Source organism: Ochotona curzoniae, unplaced genomic scaffold (genome assembly GCF_017591425.1).
Source record: "Ochotona curzoniae isolate NIBS_2020 unplaced genomic scaffold, NIBS_Ocur_1.0 contig_908, whole genome shotgun sequence".
NCBI lineage: Eukaryota > Metazoa > Chordata > Mammalia > Lagomorpha > Ochotonidae > Ochotona > Ochotona curzoniae.
The window spans coordinates 21,256,580-21,278,911 of NW_024466607.1; the positions used below are offsets into that span (position 1 = coordinate 21,256,580).

The 22,332-nt window shown below is 40.2% G+C and overlaps 1 protein-coding gene across 2 annotated transcripts in view; it reads right to left on the bottom strand.

Moving 5' to 3' along the window:
• Positions 1 to 9,466: 9,466 nt before the first annotated feature.
• The window catches only part of DENND6A (DENN domain containing 6A), a 49,062-nt gene continuing 36,196 nt past the window's right edge, over positions 9,467 to 22,332 (bottom strand). Inside the window, exons 13-20 of one of the 2 annotated variants that reach the window (XM_040994689.1) lie at positions 17,842 to 17,907; positions 17,696 to 17,760; positions 16,995 to 17,084; positions 14,613 to 14,666; positions 14,408 to 14,517; positions 13,792 to 13,894; positions 12,188 to 12,262; positions 9,467 to 11,721 (exon numbers count right to left, since the gene is read on the bottom strand). In XM_040994689.1, coding sequence (XP_040850623.1) covers positions 11,590 to 11,721; positions 12,188 to 12,262; positions 13,792 to 13,894; positions 14,408 to 14,517; positions 14,613 to 14,666; positions 16,995 to 17,084; positions 17,696 to 17,760; positions 17,842 to 17,907 — 695 coding nt within the window. In that variant the 3' untranslated portion in view covers positions 9,467 to 11,589. The remainder of the gene's footprint in view (positions 11,722 to 12,187; positions 12,263 to 13,791; positions 13,895 to 14,407; positions 14,518 to 14,612; positions 14,667 to 16,994; positions 17,085 to 17,695; positions 17,761 to 17,841; positions 17,908 to 22,332) is intronic. The other variant, XM_040994690.1, reaches the window with a different exon arrangement.

A 22,332-nucleotide genomic window follows, 5' to 3' on the forward strand; every position in this document is an offset into this window, starting at 1 on the left:
TTTTTAATAGCTTAATGCAATTACTCGAGAGACACAAACATTTCCCTAGGATTTAACGAGTGTAATTAAATCTTTATCTCCCAAAGAAGAACAGAAATACCTTCTTTGCACCTGAGACACATGTAAAGAGTTGCTTTATAATGAAATAAAACGACATTTGGAAGCTTATTCAATAAAAGACATTCTTATATCCTTTGACTCACTTTATGTATGTCTTGTGTTTCACATGGAATCCTTAAAACAATGGCCACCTGATCTCAAGGGTCTTCTCCATCAACTACTTAAATTTCTGAAGACAAAGTATATGGATCCTCCTCTCTGTTGTTTCAAATGGAAAGATTTTTTTTTTTATCCATCTATAGCCTTTAAAAGCCCAAACAGTTAAAGCTAGTGAAGATACACTGGAAGCCTAGACAGAGGCCACAACTAAAAGGAGTCCTCATTGCCTGAGAAAGGGAAAGGAGAGGGGCACCTCCACGGATGTCATGCACAGCAGCTCTGTGTGCACAGAACAGGCTTTGACAGTGTGGTGCCATCGTTGAGAAGGAAAGGACTGTCAGCAATCATACTGCTGTAAAGCGCAGAGGCTCCTGCGTAACTCCCTACCCGGAACCCCACAGAGTAACCGAAAGGACATCAGCTTCCCAAACCCAACCCAGCATCCCAGAGCATACGTGCCATGTCCTACAGGGAAATGTTACTACAGCAGGGTGGACTCGCCCCCAACATCCTAGCACTAGCCAAGACAGCATGTGCCACGGCTGGGACCTGTGTGCCTCTCTAGACTTGAGAACAAAGGTACATACGCCCTTCACAATTACCATCAACTGCTGCAGAAGCTGCTGTAGGAAGACTGCTCAGTTGGAACCATAGCCTAATTAGTCTACCAAAACAACCTCAAAGACACATAGTCAGAAGAAAAAAAATCTATCATGAAAGTGACCTTTTAAACATAGTAGAAACAATCTTCTAAATGTGCAAATGTCTGCATAGAGACATAGCATAAAAAACAAGGTAGGGCCTGGCACAGTAGCCTAGGTGCTAAAAGTTATCACCTTGCATGAGCCAGGATCTCATTTGGGTTCTAGATCTAATCCCTGCAGCTCCGTTTACCATCAGCTCCCTGCTTGTGGCCTGGAAAAGCAGCAGAGGACAACCCAAAGCCTTGGACCCTGCACCCATGTGGGAAATCCAGAAGAGGCCCTGGTTCCTGGCTTCGGGTCGGTTAAGTTTTGGTTGTTGCAGCCACTTGGGGAGTGAATCAATGGGCAGAAGATCTTCCTCTCTGTCTCTCTTCCTCTCTGTATGTCTGCCTTTCCAAGAAACATGAATAATCTTTAAAAAAAAAAAAAGACAAGATCACTATATAATGATCAAGTGACTGATTCAGTAACAAAATGATTGTAAATGTACCGAATACCTAATGTTGGAGTACAATTTTATAAAACAAGCATTATTACATCCAGTGGGAGAGACAGGCTATACAATAACAACGGGAAACCGCAACATCCCTTCAGAAAAGTATCAATACAGGCTGCTGTTATGGTTGAGCTGCCACCTAAGAAGCCAACATCCTGTAAGGGCACTGTTTCAAGTCCCGGCTGCTCCTTGTCTGACTCCCTGCTGGTGCAACTGGTAAAGTAGCAGAGGGTGTCCCAGGTACTTGGATCCCTGTACTAACCACATGAGAGATTCCTGGATCCTGTTTCAACCATTCTACTAGCCACTGCAGACATTTAGGGAGTAAACTAGGGAACGGACGATAGCAACCTTTCTCTCTCTTTCTCTGTAACTCTGCCTTTCAAATAAGTAAAAATATTAAAAAAAAAAAAATCAACAAACAGGGCCCGGCGTGATGGCCTATCGGCTAAAGTCCTTGCTTTGAACGCGCACCGGGAACCCATAGGGGTGCCAGTTGTTATCCCAGCAGCTCCACTTCCCATCCAGCTCCCTGCTTGTGGCCTGGGAAAGCAGTCAAGGACGGCCCAAAGCCTTAGGACCTTGTACCCGCGTGGGAGACCTGGAGGAAGTTCCTGGCTCCTGGCTTCAGATTGGCTCAGACTGGCTGTTGCGGCTCACTTGGGGAGTGAATCATCGGACAGAAGATCTTCCTCTCTGTCTCTTCTCCTCTTTGCATATCTGACTTTGTAATCAAAATGAATAAATCAAAGATTTATTTAATAAAATAAAATCAAAAGTTTATTCAAAATTTAAAAATCAAAGATATATTTATTTTTATTACAAAGTCAGATATACAGAGAGGAAGAGAAACAGAGAGGAAGATCTTCTGTCCGATGTCCGATGATTCACTCCCCAAGTGAGCGCAATGGCTGGTACTAAGCCGATCCAAAGCCGGGAGCCAGGAACCTCTTCCAGGTCTCCCACACAGGTGCAGGGTCCCAAAGCTTTGGGCCATCCTTGACTGCTTTCCCAGGCCACAAGCAGGGAGCTGGATGGGAAGTAGAGCTGCCGGGATTAGAACCAGTGCCCACATGGGATCCTGGCGCGTTCAAGGCGAGGACTTTAGCCGATAGGCCATGGCACCGGGCACGGGACCCAAAATTGATAGAAGAAATAAAAAACAGAGCAGAAATAAAGGATATAGTCTACAAATATACATACTTAGCAGATCATGTAAATGAAGAGCTTTTTTTAAATCAACAAAATTGATAAACCATTAGCTTGACTAATAAAAAAAAATTAGCAAAGACTCAAACAAAATCAAGGATGAAAACAGAGACACTAATATAGAAATATAAAGAACAATTAGGAATTGTTACGAAAAACTTACACACTAACAAACAGGAAACCCTAGGGAAAAAATGGATAAACCTCTGGACACAAAATTTTCTAAAATTAGGCCACAGAGACACAGAAATCCTGAGCAAACCAGTGACAGTCAATGAAATGCAAGCAGCTATGAAAAAGTCAACTAACAGGGAAATCCAGGACCAGAAGATTCAGTGTTGAACTCTATGTCTCCCTCTATACATAAAGTACTATCACCAATTCTCTTCAAAACATTCCCTCAAACAGAAAGGACCCTTCCTAACTCATTCTATGAGGCCAGCAGTCACCTTGATACCAAAACCACATAAGGATGGAACATAAAACTACATATCAATCTTCTTGATGACACCGATGTGAAAAAACTTAACAGAATATTTGCAAATCTAATATAACAGCACACCACAAGGATCATTCAATGTGATCTAGTGGGATTTATCCAGGCTTCAACATACACACTTCAACATGCATAACACCTCAACAGAGTTGGAGCTAAAAACCATATAATCATCTCAATAAAGACAGAACTTGATAAAAATTCCGTATCTCTTTTTAATGAAAATGCTGAACAGACTAGGTACACAAGGAACATACCTCAAGAGAAATCTACCACGTGATTTAGCTTTCCCACTTCCGGGTGTATATACAGAAAAGGAAATCAAAATATGAAAAAATACCAGTACCTTCATGTTCATTATAACATTATGCACAACAGACAAGATGTGGAACCAACCTAGGAGGCACTTGATGGGTGAATGAAGAGAAAGGGGCAAATATATGTACACATAATTGAATATTATTCAGTTATAAAAAGAATGAAATCCTGACAAATGCAGGTCATCATTTTGGACAAAATAGTCCAAATACAAGCAAATACTTCATGTTACCTTTCATGTGTGGAAGCTAGAAACAAAACAACTTGATCTGAATACAAAATAGTGATTATTAGAAGGAAGAGAGGCAGGAGGAGAGGGGAAGAAGGAAAGCTACATAACAGATGCCAAAACAGAGTTACATGGAAGGAATGAGATTTATTATTTCACAATGCAAAGGGGGGATTAGAGTTTATGATGTACCATGTCTTTTTTGAAGAAGAGAGGAACTCAAAGACTCCAAACAATAAAGAATTATAATGAAATGGAAATACATACAGTAATCACTGCATATATGTATTGGAATATTTAGAGTACTCTGTAAAAATGTAAAATAAGGGTCCAGTGCAATAGCCCAGTAGCTAAATCCTTGCCTTGCACTTCTGGGATCCCACATGGGTGCCAGTTCATATCCCAGCTGCCACACTTCCCTTCCGGCTCCCTGTTGGTGAGCCTGGGAAAGCAGTACAGGACAGCCCAAAGCCTTGGGATCCTGCACCCACGTGGGAGACCTGGAGGAAGCTCCTATCATGGGATAAATGGGGAGCATGAGGAATTTTTTCTATAAGGCACTGTCTGTCATTTAAAGAATGGACAAATGCTGCCCGAAACTGCAATTGATGTATGTTTTATAGACTCTAAAACATTAAGATGAAGATTAAACTTAAAGGAAGGTGGCCATTTCAGCCTTTGCTTAGCACGTTGTAACTTTACTCTTAGCCCTTCAAGTGGGTTTAATACCAGCAGTCCAATTATGTTCCAGAGATGAAAAAAAAAAAAAAGAGATCTTCAGCAGTGTGACAATGAAGAATCCATTATCTAAACATCTTCCTGGTGTTTCCAGAGCCCAGGCTCTGCTCTGCTTATGCTGGCAGAGCCCGGAGAGTGTACAATGCCCACAGGCCCACATTCCCACTGCTCAGAGGCATTCTGTACTGATTGCAACGTGTTCCTTCCCAAGAAGAAGGTTACAGCCAGGAAGAAAAGTAAAAAGGGCTATGGATATAATCATAATGAGTAAATTAATCCACACACTGATTTCTAGTACAGGAAAATAAAAATGGTGTTTTCACTCCCACCCCAGATCCCTCCCCCACATGGTACTGCAAATACAGTAGCTAATGTAGTCATGAGACCAGATGTTAATGCCAGACTGAAATTTATTGTACTGATAAGGCTAATAAAAGTGAGGTTAAGTAACCTACCCAAAGTAACACAAATAAAAACAGTAGAACCGGAATAAGAACCCATTTTCTCATTACAACGAGTAACGAGCCGCTGGAGCTGTGACACAGTTGATTAAGCCTCCTCTTGCAGCACCAGCAATGCCGTATGGGCACTAGTTTGTGTCCAGATGTTCCACTTCTTACTGCGCTTCCTGCTTATGGCCTGAGAAAGCAGCAGAAGATAGCCCAAGTCCTTGGGCTTCTGGACCCAGGGGGAAACCTAGGAGAAATTCCTGGTTTCTGGCTTCAGATTTACCCAGCACCAGCCTTGGTAGCGCCTTGGGGAGTGATTCAGCAGATGGAAGATCTCTAACTGCCTTTTGAATTAAGATTAAAAATAATAATTCAAAAAGTGTAACCATTACACATACTGATTACTTTTTTTTAAATAGTTGGGGATGGGCCTGTGTTTTTTTTTTTTTTCTTCTAGATTTATTTTTATTGCAAAGACAGATTTACGGAGAAAAGGAGAGACAGAAAGTTTAGAGATCACATTTTCCTCATCTCTGTTTATTTTCCTTAATCAGACATGAATGCCTATGTTTCTGGTCTCGTCTAATAGTTTTGCTGATCATCTATGTCACATAACAATGCAGCGAAAGAAATTGTGTCACTTCGTTGGTAACCTTCAACGTGCCTGAGAGGTTATAGTCAACAGCCAGCGCTGGTATTTAAGAGCAACGCTGAGTGCTTCTGGAGCGCTCACAGTGTGCTGAGCAGCACTTACAGTGTGCCGAGGACTGTGCTGAACATGGTTTGTGCCATTGAATCCTCACAATGAATTCCTCCAAATCACTTTGTTCTCTCCATCTGGTTTAGTTTTTGCTTCTAGTCCACTAATTGTTAGTTGCACAACTTCCCCTCTAACCTGTGTAAACTCCATTTTGATCTCATTCTAACTTGAATCACTAATCCTGTTTGAAATTCACATTCTCTATTATTCATATGCAATTGCAGAATACTGTCTATCCACTTTCTCTTCCAGAAGGAAGCGATATGTGAATTCCCAGTCTGGGTGCTTTGGCCCCACTTGTTGACTCTCGGCAAATTACGTCAGCCAGGAAGTTAAGAGCTTGCCTTAGCTTTAGCGCCCTTGACTGCCTTTTCCTTACACACACACACACACACACACACACACACACACACACACACACACTATGTATTCAGTTTGGTTTTATGGGAGCATCCAAATATCTGGGTCTCTCATCCTTCGTAAGAGTCAGAGTCTTATTTGCTTTTAAAATTTTTGGTAAACACTACTGACTTAGAAGAGCATAAAATCTACCTAAGTCAACATTTGCTTGTTTTCCCAACGTAAAAAAATTTCCTTGCTTTGTTTGCTTCACAAACATGGCATACATATTATAGACATTGCAACCTATTTTAAAGTTTCCTGGAGCAAACTTTTTAAAAAAATAAGAAATACAATTGCAGGACTGGCTTTCTTTGCAGTGTGTATGGCAGTCTGAGTCCAGGTTTCCAGAAGAAACCTGTCAGTATTTTTATGATGAGGGCACAGCTTGAAGCCATTAACGCCAGTAAGATCTGTATTTACCATCAAATCTTTATAAAAGTGTCACCGTTAATGAAATTGGGTAACTCAAAACAGCTAAGACTGCTCACTTGCGCAATAGCAATGTTAATAAAATGAGGTTATTTCACAAAACCCTTTTCCCTTACATAAATCTCCACCCTTCCTGGTTGCACAAATATATTTGTTTAAAGATTTTTTATTTGAAAGACAGAGTTATAGAAAGAGAGAGAGAGAGAGAGAGATCTTCAATCTGCTGGTTCATTCCCCAAATGGCTGTAACAGCTAGAGCTGGCTGAACTGATCTGAAACCAAGAAGAACTTTTTTGGGTGTGCCCCATGGGCACAGGGGCCAAGGACTTGGGTCGTTCTCTGCTACTTTCCCAGGCCATAAGCTGGAAACTGAATCAGAAGTGAAAGAGCTAGTACTTGAATCTACACACATATGTAAATCCAGTGCCACAGGCAGAGGCATAGCCAGCTACTCCATGGCACCAGCCTCTGCATAAATATTTTAAATATCTCACAATTACTAAAATATCTTCTCTGCAACAAAACAGAAATAAAAGAATTAATGTATAAATATTTCCAGTATTTTCAATAGATGAAAAGATTTATTGATTTACTCATCTTGTCTTTATGCTAAACACTAACTGTAATGTTAATAAAAATAAAAACCTAATGTTGAGTTCATGTGTCTAAATGGTTTTCAGACTTCAACAGAATTTTTAAACTGAAGACAGGGTTATTTATTATAACTCCATTGCTGGAACTCTTACTTCTGACAGAGATCCAATAAGAAGGCCTAGATTTCCCTTCTTATCTAAAATAACCCAAAGCAGTAATTTTTCGAGATCCTGAATACCAAGCCACAGAGGACAATGATGCCTGGATGTAAACGAGTCAAATGGAGGGAGCCCTGAGCCTTGAGACAGCGCCCACTTTATTGCCCTGCCAAGTGTTTCCAGGCTGTAGCAGAGAGAAAGGAAAGAAAAGTGCATCCTGGTAGTTAATGAGCTAAGAGTCTGGGAGAACTAAACTTGAGAATTCCAGAGAGGAGACAGCAACACAGAAAGAGAAGCTGCTGTGCCCAGACACAGAAGGTTCCTCTACCTAACCAAGTACACATCAGAGGATGCAAGCAAACTGCCCAAAACCAAGGAAGAGAACATCAGAACAATTTGAGTGCACAGCGTTCAAGTTGGTGGGGTAAACAATGGTTATTCCCATCGTCAGACTGCAAAAAAAAAAAAAAAAAAAAAAATCCCAGTGTCATGGGACAGTAGCTAGACTATGCACGGAGGTCTTGCCTCGGTACCAAAGAACATTAGTTGCAGTAAACAATTGCTCCAGACCTACCCAATAAATTTATAGGAGACATGAAAGACTCAAATCTTCTCAGTAACCTAACTTCTAGAACAAAGATCAAGAAGACTCATAACACTATACTATGAGTATTCTATACCCAACAAGGCTTAAATTCTTGCATCAGAAGCAGTAGTACATAACCATAATAAAAATAATTAGTAATTGAAACCAGTTCAAAATTGACAGATATTATTTTTTTAGTTCTATATTTTGCAAAATCTTTAGAATTTAAATAATTAATTAAAATCAATCAATTAGTAACATTTTCAATTTAAATACTTTTCACCCTGAATATGTATGGCAGCTTAACTTACCTATATGTGATGTTTAAGAAGGCAGAACTTTTCTAGGTCTGTTAAAAGTTGTGTTGCAGCCAGGAACAAGAAGAAATAGCAAATTTGGAAGCAATGAATTCACCCAATCTTTTCTAAACCTCGATCCTTCCCATCTGATCAACCAGGTATTCATTATTAAAAATTAATTAATTTTTAAAAAGTTGTGTTGCAGGCTCAGCGTGGTAGCCTAGTGGCTAAGGTCCTTGCCTTGCACGTGCCAGGATTCCATATGGGCAGTGGTTCTAATTCCAGCAGCCTCGCTTCCCACCCAGCTTTCTTCTTGTGGCCTGGAAAAGCAGTGGAAGACAGCACTTCCCACCATCATCAACTGTTTAAACATCATCAACAAGAAAATTTTGAAAAATAAACAGCAAGACAAAAGACTCCAAACTTTCTGGATAAATAATCACATTAATTGAAATGGCGTAAATATATTTATAAACAAACACCACAAAAAATGTGGTGGATATCTGGTCTAGTGGTTCAAATATTTCAACTCATATTGGAGTACCTGGGTTTGAGATCCAGTTTTTTAAAAGCTTTATTTTTTTGGTGGTTTTAAAAAAAGATTTATTTATTTTTATTGGAAAGTCAGATAGATTTGCAACAAGAAGGAGACCGAGATAAAGATCTTCCATCCACTGGTTCACTACCCAAGTGTCTGCAACAGCCAGAGCTGAGCCAATCTGAAACCAGGAGCCAGGAGCAAGGAGCTTCTTCCAGGTCTCTCATACAGATGCAGGGTCCCAAGGCTTCAGGCCATCCTCTGCTGCCTTCTCAGGACACAGACAGGGAGCTGGATGAGAAGTGGAGCAGCCAGGATTAGAACCGGAGCCCATATCGGATCCTGGTGCATGCAAGGTGAGGGCTTTATCTGCTAGCTACCATGCTGGGCCTGTAATTTATTTTTTAAAAGATTTACTTATTTTATTTGAGAGTCAGAGTTACATAGAGAGAAGAGACAGATATTCCATCCTCTGGTTTACTTCCCAAATGGCTGCCATAGCCAGAGCTGAGCTAATCCGAAGCTAGGAGCCAGGAGCTTCTTCTGGGTCCTCACATGGGTGCAGGAAGCCAAGGACTTAACTATCCTCCACTGTTTCCCCATGCCATTAGCTGGTAGCTAGCTCAGAAATGGAATGGCCAGGACTCTAACCGGCACCCAGGTGGGATGCTGGTGTCACAGGCAGGAGCTTAACTTGCTATGTTACCATGCCAGCCCCAATGTTGTAATATAAAAAAAAAAAAACAAATTAACTAAACAATTTACAAATGTGTAAGTTACATTAACTATGTATATTTTCCAAGCATTTCAACTCCCCTCAGAAACAACACAAGATATTCAAGTGCTTTAAAATCCAAGGCCTTTAATTCAGTTTTCAGCAATGACCACCTATGCCTCCACAACTCCTCTTCTTTAGCATAAAGAGAAGGCACTAGGCATTACAAAACACCCTTACAGCAGTGATTCCTTCTGATGCTGGTGGAGAGAAAACATTACATGGCAGGTTTCAGATATTAACAAAGTCTTCTGAAAAAAAAAATACAACTATGAAAATCATATAAAAAAAAATTAAGTTGCCAGGCAGTCTTCTCAGGTTTCCAATGCAACTTGAAGTTACTCTTACAGGTACATAATTTGAAATGAAGAGAGAAACTGGCAAAGTATGATACGGTTGTCAACACATGTTAGGTTTCAATTAAACACAAGTAAACGTGAAGATACCACTGTAATGCTAACTGGCATCTTTCGTTACAGTATAGATGTGCAAAATAAACTGGAAATGATACAGCCTGTAGTGGCATAATTAAAAAGATCCTTGATATGACACTAATAACCTTTAAATTCTGGTCACAAACAGTGTATATAAAATGTAAGATTATTAAAATACACATTCTTGAAAAATAATAAGATGACCATTTATACCTAAATAAAGTTTCCCAGAAAGTTATGAAATACGTTAGCATATAAAAGCAGTTGACCCTTTTCTGAAAGGTCTACTGTTCATATGATCCAAGGCAAATGACTTCCTTCAAACGCCATATTCTCTCTTTGAGGTATGCTTCAAGAGCTGTATCCATGCGGGAAAGGGCACATTTAGGTATCAGACCACAGTTAGCAACAGGAGGAGCCTTTCTTGAGTCAGGAATGCCCTTGAGGGTTATACTGACAGAAAACAAGAGATAGCTCCAGGAGCCATTTTTCAAATATAAATACATACAACTGAATTTGGAGAATAACCCAAGATACAGCTATTTACATTTGTGTTATGTGTGCCTATTTCAAATAGTGGCTTCTGTGGGATACTGTGTCCAAACACAAACCAGGCAACCTTACCCTTCCAAGTCACATTCTTCTATTTTTGGCAAGGCAGTACAAACAAAACAGAAGAAATAAAATAAACAACAACAGCAACAGTAACAACAAAACTACCTATAACAATGATTCAGGGAAAAGTTTTCATGTGAAACAACAGTAGGAAACATGTTCTGAGAAACAGGAAGGGAAAAAAAAAATTACCAAACGAATAATGCTGGAAATCAATCATACAGTCACTCAACTATTACATAAAAGGCTTACAAATGTTCTTGAATTCAGGAGCATTCAGTTTTAAAAAAAAAACAGCTGATTATAAGGTTAAAATTAGAATGGTTTTCAATTAAACAGGTTAGACTGACAATGATAAGAGAAAATACACTCTTCCATAATTAATATTGGACAACTTCTTGCCTTTGGAGAAACTGGTAAGATGGGATTTTAAAAACATCAAAGACAACAGTGAAATGAAAACCTGTATGACAACTGGTGAAAAAACAAAAAAATAAAAATAAACAAAGAACCCTACCATGGCTATGAACAAACACGATGAGCAGCAAGAAACATTTATAAGCAATGATTACTCAGTAGAATGTCTTATAAAATAATATATCATAATCAAGCTAAGAAAAAGCTTCGAGACTAGCAGCTGGGCTCCGTTAAACACATAGGACAACAGAAGGCACTACACAAGCATCAATTACTCCTAACTAGAGTTGGACAGTTCAGATGGTTTTCCTGTTAAGAAGATAGCCAGTGTGAGTGTTATTTTTATATCCCCCTGAGTTTTAACATGATTGGGCAAAACAGCACCAATTTTTAAAAAAATACCTGCAATGCCAGCACTGCAGTTTGGAATCACTTATACTAATGGCCCCACAGGTCTCTCCTAAGAGCACTTTATAACATGATTAAAAATATAGAAATGCCTTTTGGTGTTTCAGTATTAAAGTGGAACCCCCACAGTCATCCATTTTTAAAAATAATGCATTAAAAAGGTCTGTTTATACAATACAGTCTTTCCACCCTGTAGCTAGCATTCACAGCCACTTTGCACTCCACTGCTGCCGAGCGAGCGAGTTCCTTTGTGCATCTGTTGAAATGTCAGTATGCTTCACGGTACACAATCCTTTTTGGCTGGAAAATTCTGGTGTCATGTCATGCCTGTTTTGAGCAATATGCTTTGCAGGTCCTCTGGTAATGCTAAGATAATTGCATCTATGTGTGTCCGTAACTTTTCCATGGTGTCGGGTTTCACAGGTAAATGCTCCCGATCAGCCTGCAACTACATAAAGAAACATTGGGAGCATTTAAATAGATGTCAATCACCAGATCCTTTAAATGAGCTATTTTAATGGTCTACAGTTTGAAGAAAACCTTGTCTTACAGCAGAATTTATAGAAACTAAAGAAGTAAAGAACATGTCATTTAAATGATCCATTACCGAGCTCAGTAAAAAGCTGCTATGTAAATTCACAGGCAGTACCGAGGAATGTGTACTACATGGTACTACACGTGACAGTGCTTTTGAGGAGTTCACGACAGTCTACGTCAACAGCTTTATAACAATACAGCATCATCACGGTTGCAAGCGACCCAGTGGTCCAATCAGATCTATCATCAACTGACCAACCTCCAGTCCTCTCATTCACAAAGTGACTTCTGCCTTACAGCATGGATTGACAGCTCAAACTAGGGGAAACGTCTCCACAGAAGATTCAGTTTAATCTTTAGTTGCTTTTGCTACGTACCAGCTTATTTTTCAGCTTCAAAACAAGGTCTACTATTTCTACTTCTGTGTGTTTCTGGATCCAAAGAAGTAAATCCTAAGAACAATAAACAAATCTCAAATCAGTTAACTGTTTAAAATAAGATTCCAACCTATTTCAGTAGTAAAGAGTGCGAGAATAATTTTCATCATACCCAGCCATTGTTAGAGAATTTCTTAAAAGATTTATTTATTTGTTTAAAGGTAGACTAACAAAAAACAGGAGAAAAAGAGACGAGGGGGGGCGGGGAGGGAAAGACTGAGGAGATACTGATCCTCCATCTTCTGTTGCATTCTCCAAACCTGTAAAACAGCTGGACGTGGACCAGGCCCAAGCCAGGAGCTTGGAGTGGCAGAGACCCAGCTGAGCCATTGTCAACTGCCCTCCCAGGTGCATTGGCAGGAAGCTGGGTCAGAAGCACACAGTGCCAGGATCTTGAACAGGCACCCTGATGTGGGATGCAGCCTAACCAGCGGGCTCATAATGCCTACTCATAACAGTCACTAACAAATCCAGATGAGTGAGTGTGAGTATACTACGGGATATAAACGTTCATCCTTAAATAAGCTCTTCCTGAGCATATTAAATACTAATGAAAATAAGACTATCCTTTATATTTTCACAAGTATTAACTTAAAGTAGTCTAGTGAGAAATTACAGAATATGAAACATCAGTCCAAACATGTTTTTAAAAATTTGATAATACTGGGCCCAGTGCCGTGGCCTAGGGCTAAAGTCCTCGCCTTGAAGGTGCCAGCATTCCATATGGATGCCGGTTCTAATCCCAGCAGCTCCACTTCCCATCCAGCTCCCTGCTTGAGGCCTGGGAAAGCAGTCAAGGATGGCTCAAACCTTGGGACCTGCACCCGTATGGGATACCCGGAAGAAGTTCCTGGCTCCTGGCTTCAGATCGGCATAGCACCGGCCATAGTGGTCACTTTGGGGAGTGAATCATCGGATGGAAGATCCTCCTCTCTGTCTCTCCTCCTCTCTGTATACCTGAATTTGCAAAAAAAAAAAAAAAATTTTTTTGATAACACCAGTGGAAAATGTAAGTTATTCTGTAAAAGATGCAGAGTTGCACCTGATAGAATGTGAACCTTGACTCCACCCAGTAGTGTGATGGCCTCTGGTTCTCTAGAGAAAGTCCCTGGTTTGCAGCATTTGCCAATTTCTACGATGTTCACTCCCACTCTAGGCACTCTGAAACTAACCACCAACCAAAGCTCACACAACGCAGCGCTGGGAGGAGGTGTACCCATGCAAGCAGCTCTTCTGAAGCAATGCAGGTGAGTCCCAGCTCACTGCTGGCTCCACTGACGCAAACAAAATTAAGTCACATCCCTGCAACTGACCCTTCGGGCAGTTCAGAACACACTTCCCTCAATGTACTGTTCTGAGGATGACAAGAGCTTATCCACTAAACACACGTACAGGGTCTCGGGGATGTAGCCCACGACCTAGGCAATCTGGCTATCATCACAACTTCATACAGTGGACACGGGCTCAATTTTCCACCTCTAAGGGTAACTGTGTCTTAACTGTCAATAGTTGGTCATTATCACATAAACATGCTGTTTTCTAACCTCTTCACAAAGGGCTTCCAGATGAAGTGCCTCTAATTTTTGGGTCATTTCCTTCCGCCGGGTCTTGAACCAGCCATCGAAATTTGGAGACTTTAGAAAATGCCTGTAAGAATAAATGTAAAGAAAACAAAGTTTGACTACGACTTCCTTCCTGTTCTCAATACTTTCACTTATAGCTCAGAGGACCAGGTTAAACATTGGAAACTTTAAAACAAACAAGTTGAAGTCCAGATTTTTAATTCTTTTGTCTTTTTTGTTTTTATTTTTAAAGTTTTTTGTTTGTTTTTGTTTTTGGAGAGAGAGGGGAAGAGTGCTAGACCTCCCATCCCCACTGGCTCACTTCTCAAATGCCTGAAGCAGCCAGGAGGGGCCAGAACCAGAAGCCTGGAACACAATCCAGGTCTGCTCCATGTGGCTGGCTCCATGTGGCTGACACTTTGAGCTACCACCCCTATGCTCTGGAGAGAAGCTGGGCTTCAAACCCAGTTACTCTGGCGTGGGACACAGGTTATCTTAACTGCTAGGATCAATACCCATCAGTATTGTTCTGTTTTCAAAGGAAACAGTACAACTGGGTAAAAAAGAGATACAGAGAGGTAAATAAGAAAAGACTAACCGATAAAGTCCAATCCAATCTCCTTTTATTCTAGATGTTAGCTGAGGTCCAGTTTTCTCAAGTGTTTTCATGAATTCCTCTGGAAGAAACTGTCTTAATTGGGGTGGACTCTAGAAAACAGGACATGCTATATTTAGAAACCAGAAATGGATACATTTGTGGAAGTTAATTTGAGAACACAAAAAGGAATTCAATATACCCATACCTTCCATGGAGAAATACTTTTCTGCAAAGGCATCAAACTTGCCACATATCGTTCCTGAAACAAAATAAAACAGAATGAGATGGTCTTACCCTGGCAGTCTTCAAAAATGTTTAGACAGCTCAACCTTTTTTTTAAGGTTCCCAAGTGTGAGATTTCATACATATGGCGAGAAAGAGAGGTAGAGGGACAGGCTTTTATCCATGGTGTATGGCACAAATTCCTTCTCCACTGGCAGCTTTTAGAAAACAAAGTTTTCTTCCCCAAAGTGGGTCACAGAAAGTCTAATCTTCCCTTGCTTTTCTGTCCTAGAGCTGCTGATCATAAATTCTCTGAGCTCCTTTGATAATAGACAATAAAACTCTTTTCAGAAGGGATCCAGCCTCACACCAGCAAGGAAGGAATGCTGAAGAATCTGAACAGACAGGCTTGGCTGGGTTTCCACAGTCTATTAGCATGGATCATTCCCCTTCTGTCCAATCACATTTCTACACAGTTGTTAAGCTTCTATCACGCTGATGCAACAAAGTCTCCATTAAAAAAAAAGTGGGGGTGGAGGGTTTGGAGAGCTTTGGGATAGCTGAACCTGTACAACTCACTGCAGGGCTCTGCAGCCTTCCGTTCACATCTCACTCCATGCAGCTCTTCACCCGTATCTTCTATAATAACTTTATGACAAACCAATAGCCTTCGAGTATTTCCTGGAATTCTTTGGGCAACTTAAGCTAACGAATCAAACCTGAGTTTGAGGGTTTGTGGGAACCCTCACTTACAGGTGATCAGTCAGAAGCACAAGTGAAAAAATCCAGAGCTGCAATTGGCATCTGAAGTAGAGGAAGCCAGTCCTGCGGACTGAGCCCGCAACCTGTGGGATTTAACTCCAGGTAGATAGTGACAGAATCAAATCAGAGGACACCTAGCTGGTACCAACTGCACAAGTGACTAGCTGACAGGGAGAAAACTCACACTGCCTGGGAACACAGAATCATCTGTGCTGTGAGTATATAATGGAAGAAATTGGGTCTGAACTTGTTTATTCAGCATATGCACTTTCCGCGGATAACAACTCCAGTACTTCCTATGACAGACACTGACACATTTAGATAGAGCTGGAAAGTGGGAGATGGGGGGGGCGGGGTGGAGGATGGAAAGAAAAAGAAAAAGAGAGAGAGAGAGAAAGAGGAAGAGAGAGAGAGAGAGAGAAATTTTCTAGGCACCGTTTCATTCCCCAAAAGGACAAAATGGCTGGGTCTGGGCCAGGTACAAACTAAGAGTCAGACTCATCTGGATCCCCCACGTGGGTGCAGGGATCCAAGTACTTAGGATGTCTTCCATTGCTTTCCTACATAGTTTAGCAGGGGGCTGACTGCAAGCAGAGTGGCTGGAATTTGAAGTGCTTACCCAAACAGGATGCCAGCACTGCTGGTTAGGCATCTTAACCAGCAGAACCACAGTGCCAGCCAGAGACTACATATGTTAATGACAATAATTAACCTCGTCAAATAACCAGGTGCTGAAAACTGTCCTTCACATTTTATTACATGATTTAAGTATTATTGGGAAACTGAGGCTTCAAAAGGCTAAGTAACCTGACCAGCTTGAACTCAAATTTATGTCTACTTGAATTTAATCCATGCTTTTAGTCTCTACAGCAAAGTATATTTACTTAAACAAGCAGACTGAAATTCAACGGAATAGACTGACATCCACAGACAAAGAAAGAACATTTTCTCCCAAAATCTAACAGCAAAAATCTTACAAGTTGCCCTGTATAATATTCAGAGATAGGTCATGCTAGAAATCACACAAAACCTACCATGAAATCTCCAGGTGAGCAGCATGCTATGGTACGACCTGAATTTTCCTTTATTGGTCCACTGAACTTCTGAGGATAACCATATTTCCTAGTTATTTATTTCATAAGCATTTGAGTGCCACCATATGCCAGACTGAAGAAATGGGCACTGTTGTGATGAAATTACTACGGTCTCAGGGAATGATGCCAAATGAGGTCCAAGCAAACAATTCCAAGAGAAAGCAGCTCTATGGCAGCACTCTTCAGATGAGTGAGACGTAACAGTTATGTAAGATTTTATCTTAACTGTGTCAGTGGAGATTCACCACAATTCAGTAAGGTAGGCAGGGAAAGAGGAATCAGCGCCATTTTACAGGGGAGGAAAGTGAGGGTCGGACAGAGGAAGCGACTCAGCGGAGCCGCACAGATAACGCGAGCGCAAAGACAGTGGGTCTCTTTGGCAAGACTCTTCCTTCACCACCAGAACACCAGCAGTAAAACACACAACTCAAGGCTCTGAAGGATGGGACTCACATTCGTGTACTTGCTAATAAATCACTAAATTAGGTCAGATGTATTTGTTAACTTACTAATGGAATGATGAAGCTTTGTGTCAGTTCCAAAAAATAGCGTCGGAGAATAACACTCTGAGCCTCCGAAGGACGTTTCTGCTGTACACCCTTAAAAGGAGACACAGTGAGGACCCACCATGAGGACCCACAGTGACGACCCGCAGTGAGGACCCACATGTACATTCTGGCATCAGGGAATATGAAACAAGGTATAATTATCAAGTTCACTAAATAAACATTTATACTTAACAATTAAAAAAAATAAGTGAACTTCATTTTGGAATAACTTAATTTGAAGTTCGTTATGCAACATCCTATGGAAAGAATCTTACAACAAAACATGAGAGACCAGCTTAGGGAACATCATTCATCCCATACTTTAAAATATCAGTTCACTTTTTAAATTTATATTTATATTAATACTATTTAAACTTTTTAAAATGCTAACTATGTCCAACTGTTAGATGATAAGCTGCCTCATGGTAAAATCTGTAACTTTTCCAGTAGACCCTAAACCTTCTAGAGATACTGGCTCTCTTCTGTAGTTGTAGCACCAATATTCAAGTCTGTAATTGCTGCTGCTTCAGACTCCTGGTTTTTGTGATGCTTAAGACCAAAAGGACCTTTCACATCTCATATATGAAGCATGTGTATTTTAGCTGCACCTTAGGTATCTGAACAAGGAAATTTTAAATTACTAATTACAGCAAGTAAGTTACCTTCTGCAGTTGCTTTATGATCTCTTCATCTCTGTTTAGATATGGCTTATAAGAAGTATAAACTCCTAGGGGTAAAGAAAAGACAGTGAACAGAAAAGCCAAGTGCTCGCTTTGACATGTATTTTAACATTAAGAAAGGTCAGTACCAGGCTTCGAATCCAGAGTCTTCAGGTTCTTCAGTTTTTTCACCTTAACCTGCTTAGGAATTTCACCTGCAGGAAACAATAGAAATACTCTCATAATTATGGCAATCATAAACATAAAACTGGAATTGTATACATTTAATATTCTGACTACTTACTACAGAGAGATATAACTAAATCCTTCATCTTAACATAAATTAATGCTAAAGAGTTTCTTCTGGGCATTTTAAAACTAGGTAAATACAACACTGGATTATTATAATAATACATAAACAAAATTATATTAAGTGAATATTTTGTTTCCCATTAACATATATATATGTTAACCAATAATTTAAAAAACCTATGAAACGTGAAATTGCAGGTTTATGTGCCAAATAGGAATAAAATATGCCTCAAGGGTAGATGAAATATTGACTGAGTACATGTAGTCTTCAAAACTTTCTTTCCAAAGTTTAGATTTGCACAGCAGAATCTCACACTGCCACCAAGTGGTGACAGCATGTACAACACCCACAGCTCTGAAACACACGGATACAACTCCCGGGAAGGTTGTTGCTTTATCCCAACAGTTTGTCAGACAAACCTGGGCTCTGCCTTTTGGTCAAGAGAAGCTACAATTTAAACAGTGCTTACAACAGGCAGAAAATCCCTCAAGGTGCACACTCAAAGTGTCATGAACACACCTAATGTAATAGACTTTTTTTTTTCTCCCCTTCCCTATTTTTAATTTATGCATTAAATTGTGCATAGTTATGGGGTGCCATGTGACATTTTGAACATGCAATGTTCAAGACAGGATAAGCATACCTATCTCCTCAAACATTTTTCTTCGTGCAAAAGCATTCAAAATCCTTTCTTGTAGTGTTTTTGAATTATAAAAATGCATTACTATACAAATGTAACTAACAGTACTCACTGGCCAACTTTTCCCTAACACTCATCCCTTCTTGTCTCCCCAGGCTCTGCAAACCACCATTAGACTCTCAACTTCCACAAGATCAACCTTTTTTTTATTAGATTCCACATAGGAATGAGGTCATGTGGTGTTTATCTTTCTGTGCTTGGCTTACTTCATTTAACACAGGGACTTCTGAGCAGTCACTTTTAAACACTGTAGCATTACAGCATGCTTGGAGAGTATGCTGTTAACGGGGGATGAAGCCGGTTGGGTATTCAATGAGCAATGAAGATGTTTGAAAGACTAAAATGATGGGCTTGTGGACAAGTTAGTGAAGAGTAAGATGCCATGACCCAGTGTACAGTTGGACACACTCACTGCCACCAGCTGCTGAGAGTGTAGGCCACAAGCACAGTCCTGAGCCATGCAGGGACAGGCTCCTGCACAGGGCTGCTGTGCTGCATGGAGGAGCTGAAAGGAGAGGGGAGATCTGTGCCCTGCAGAGCACAGCACCACTCCTGGGCAGAGGCAGAGCCTTCAGCAAGGTGGCCAGCCCTGTTAAAGGAGGGGACCGCCAGGCTTGGGCGAGGGGAGGGAGAGAGGGGCTGAACGACAGAAATGGGCAGACTCCAGAGCTAGGCTTTCTCAGTTTTCCCCTTGCCAACTGACTCATCTTCCTCACACTCTAATTCTCATGAGAATGGATCACATCTCAAGATCTTGCTTCACAGAGTTTAGGGTACCCAGAAGAGGCTCCCGATGCCTAACTGTGGATTGGCTCAGCTCCGGCAGTTATGGCCACTTGGGGAGTAAACCAGCAGATGAAAGATTTTCTATCTCTTTCTTTTTCTGTAAATCTGCCTTTCCAATAAAAATGGACAAATCTTTTAAAAAGAAAAAAAAAAGAAAGAAAAAAAGAAAGAAAAAAAGAATTTCTACTCCCCTAGAAGTTCCAGCTAAAGTAGAGACTAGATTTGATAGATTAAGTAGATTGGATTAGATTAAATAGATGGGAAAATAAATGTCATTCAGATAAAAAAAAGAAAGAAAATAAACTAGGTACAGATGACATGATCCCGCAACATAAATATCCTACAGACCATTGGGAAAATATACATGAATTAATTGTTTCTATAAAATAGCAATAAAAAAACAAAGTGAAATTAAGAATTTTGCTTATAAATGCATCCAAAAAAAGAAACATACATAGCTTAATTTAACACATGAAATATAAGGCTTATCCAACAAAAACTACAAAACATTCTTGAGAAAAATTAAAGATCTCAACAAACAGAAACAAGTTACATGTTCATGAATAAGAAAACTCTCTACATTTATGATAGCAATTCTTCCTCCAATGATTACTTATTCGGTACAACACCTGTAGGTAAAATCTCCAACTGGCCTTTTTTTTTTTCAGAAATTGACAAACTGTTCCTAAAACTGATATGAAAATACAAATGACTTAACATCGCCAATATAATTTTGAAAAACAAGACTAAAGTTAGAAGACTTTGTGCTTTCAAAGCTTATTATAAAGACAGCATAGTCATGGTGAAAGCACAGATCAGTAAAACTGAAACAAGACTTGACATTAAATGTCAACAGATTTTCAACAAAGGAACCAACACGATTCAGTAGAAAAGAATAGTCTTTTCAATAAATGGTGTGAGGATAACTGGATACCCAGAAGCAAAATGGTGATTTTATCAGATACTCATTTTAGACCATACATAAAAATTACAGTGATCCACAGACCTAAACATAAGCACTAACAGTAAAACTTTTAGAAGAAAACATAGAAGATAAATCCTTGGGATTCTGAGTTGGGCAACAACAAATTCTCAGATTGAATACCAAAATGCCAATGCATCAGAGAAAACATTCGATAAACTAGGTTTCCTCAAAATTAAAAACCTTTCCACTTCAAAAGATATCACAAAGAAAATGTATACTAAGGGAAAGATTTGCAAATCATGTATCTTATAACATACTTGTGTCTGCAATGACTTCTTATAACCCAATAATAAGACAAAGAGCCTAACTTAAAAATGGACATCATACTTAAAACAGAAAAGAAAGATCTTTCATTTCAAGAAAGATCACATGTAAGTGAAAATTCAAAGATGAAGATAAACTCAACATCACTATCATTAGGGAAAGTCAATTAAAATGGCTATTTCATACACAGCAGAACAGCTATCATGTAAAAGCACCATCAAATGTTGGCAAAGTATAAAGAAGCGGGAACCTTCACAGACTGCTAATAAGAAAGTAAAAGAATGAGCCAGTAAGGAAAGAGTTTGGTGGTTTCAACAGCTACTCGAACCAGTGATTTTACACATAAGTTCTATACCCACATCCCAAACACAGGGTCATTTTCCACTATAAAGAGAGAATAAATAGTACCTTATTGTAATAATAGCCAGATTACATTAATTGGATCAAATCATGAAAATAAATGCCAAGACTAAGTGACAATTTTTAAGAAGTTTTCTCCTGTGTTCTTGTATTCAAAATTCTAGCAATTTCTGCTTTCTGAACTACCACTGATACTCAAGACACTAAAGGAATGGCTGCAGCCCATGCTGTTTACCTGGACCATGCTTTAGGCTCTGTTCTTAACCCTCCCTGCAAAGAACTTGTGCTTTGGAGAAGCAGTTCTGTTCAATATTAGATATCTCTGCCTGAAGGTGAGGGCCTTTTCTCTATTCAAAAAGGCTTTTAAAGCCGGGCTGGGCGGATTATTCCTACTGGTGCAAGCAAAATTAAAGTGGGCAAGGGTTGTTTGGGCTTAGACGCAGCATCAACCGGAATCTGGGAGTGGGAGAGGCCTGGGAGGGAAATAGTGGGCTCATCCCTCTTGGGTTACCACTTTCACAGGACATAAAACTAAGATAACTAAGATAGCGGCTGGGGTGGAATGGGGTGTGGGACAGACTGGATTACTGCTACACTTACTGGCAAACCAGGGTAGGGAGTGGGCCTGGTGGGGGTTATTGTGGGTCGCTCCAACCTAGGCTGCAGCTCCCGCTGGTTTAATGTGAGGGCCAAGTATGTGCTGGGCAGAACCAGGCTGGACTGCAACACCCATTGGTTCCAGTGGAAGTCGGGAGTGAAAACAGAACCAACCCAGCAACTGTAACCACCAGCTGATTGGAGCGATGGACGGTGCCAGGCCCTGTACTTGTTAGCACATACAAGAAGTTTCTTTGGAGATCTTCCTAATCTAAATGCTGGACTCAGAACCCTAACGAAGAAAACAGAGAAGACAGAACAGGTCAACCAACCATCTCAGCTATGATGGACTATGTCAATCAGTTGATTTTTCAAAGATCTCATAGTGCTTGGAGTGGCAAGATTGACAGCGATTCATGACTGTGGCAATATCAAAACCACTTGAGCAAGAACCTCAGAGCATGCCCTACATCTGGGACCTGGGGAGGGTGGGAAATTGGGTGGGCCTTCTCCCTTAAATAACCCCCTTTAAACATGAAGGTAACAATATGGAAAACATACTAGTATTATCCACTTTCATGTAGCCCTTGAACCTTCTTACCCTAATTAACTTTGTAAAAAATGTCAAAATAAAA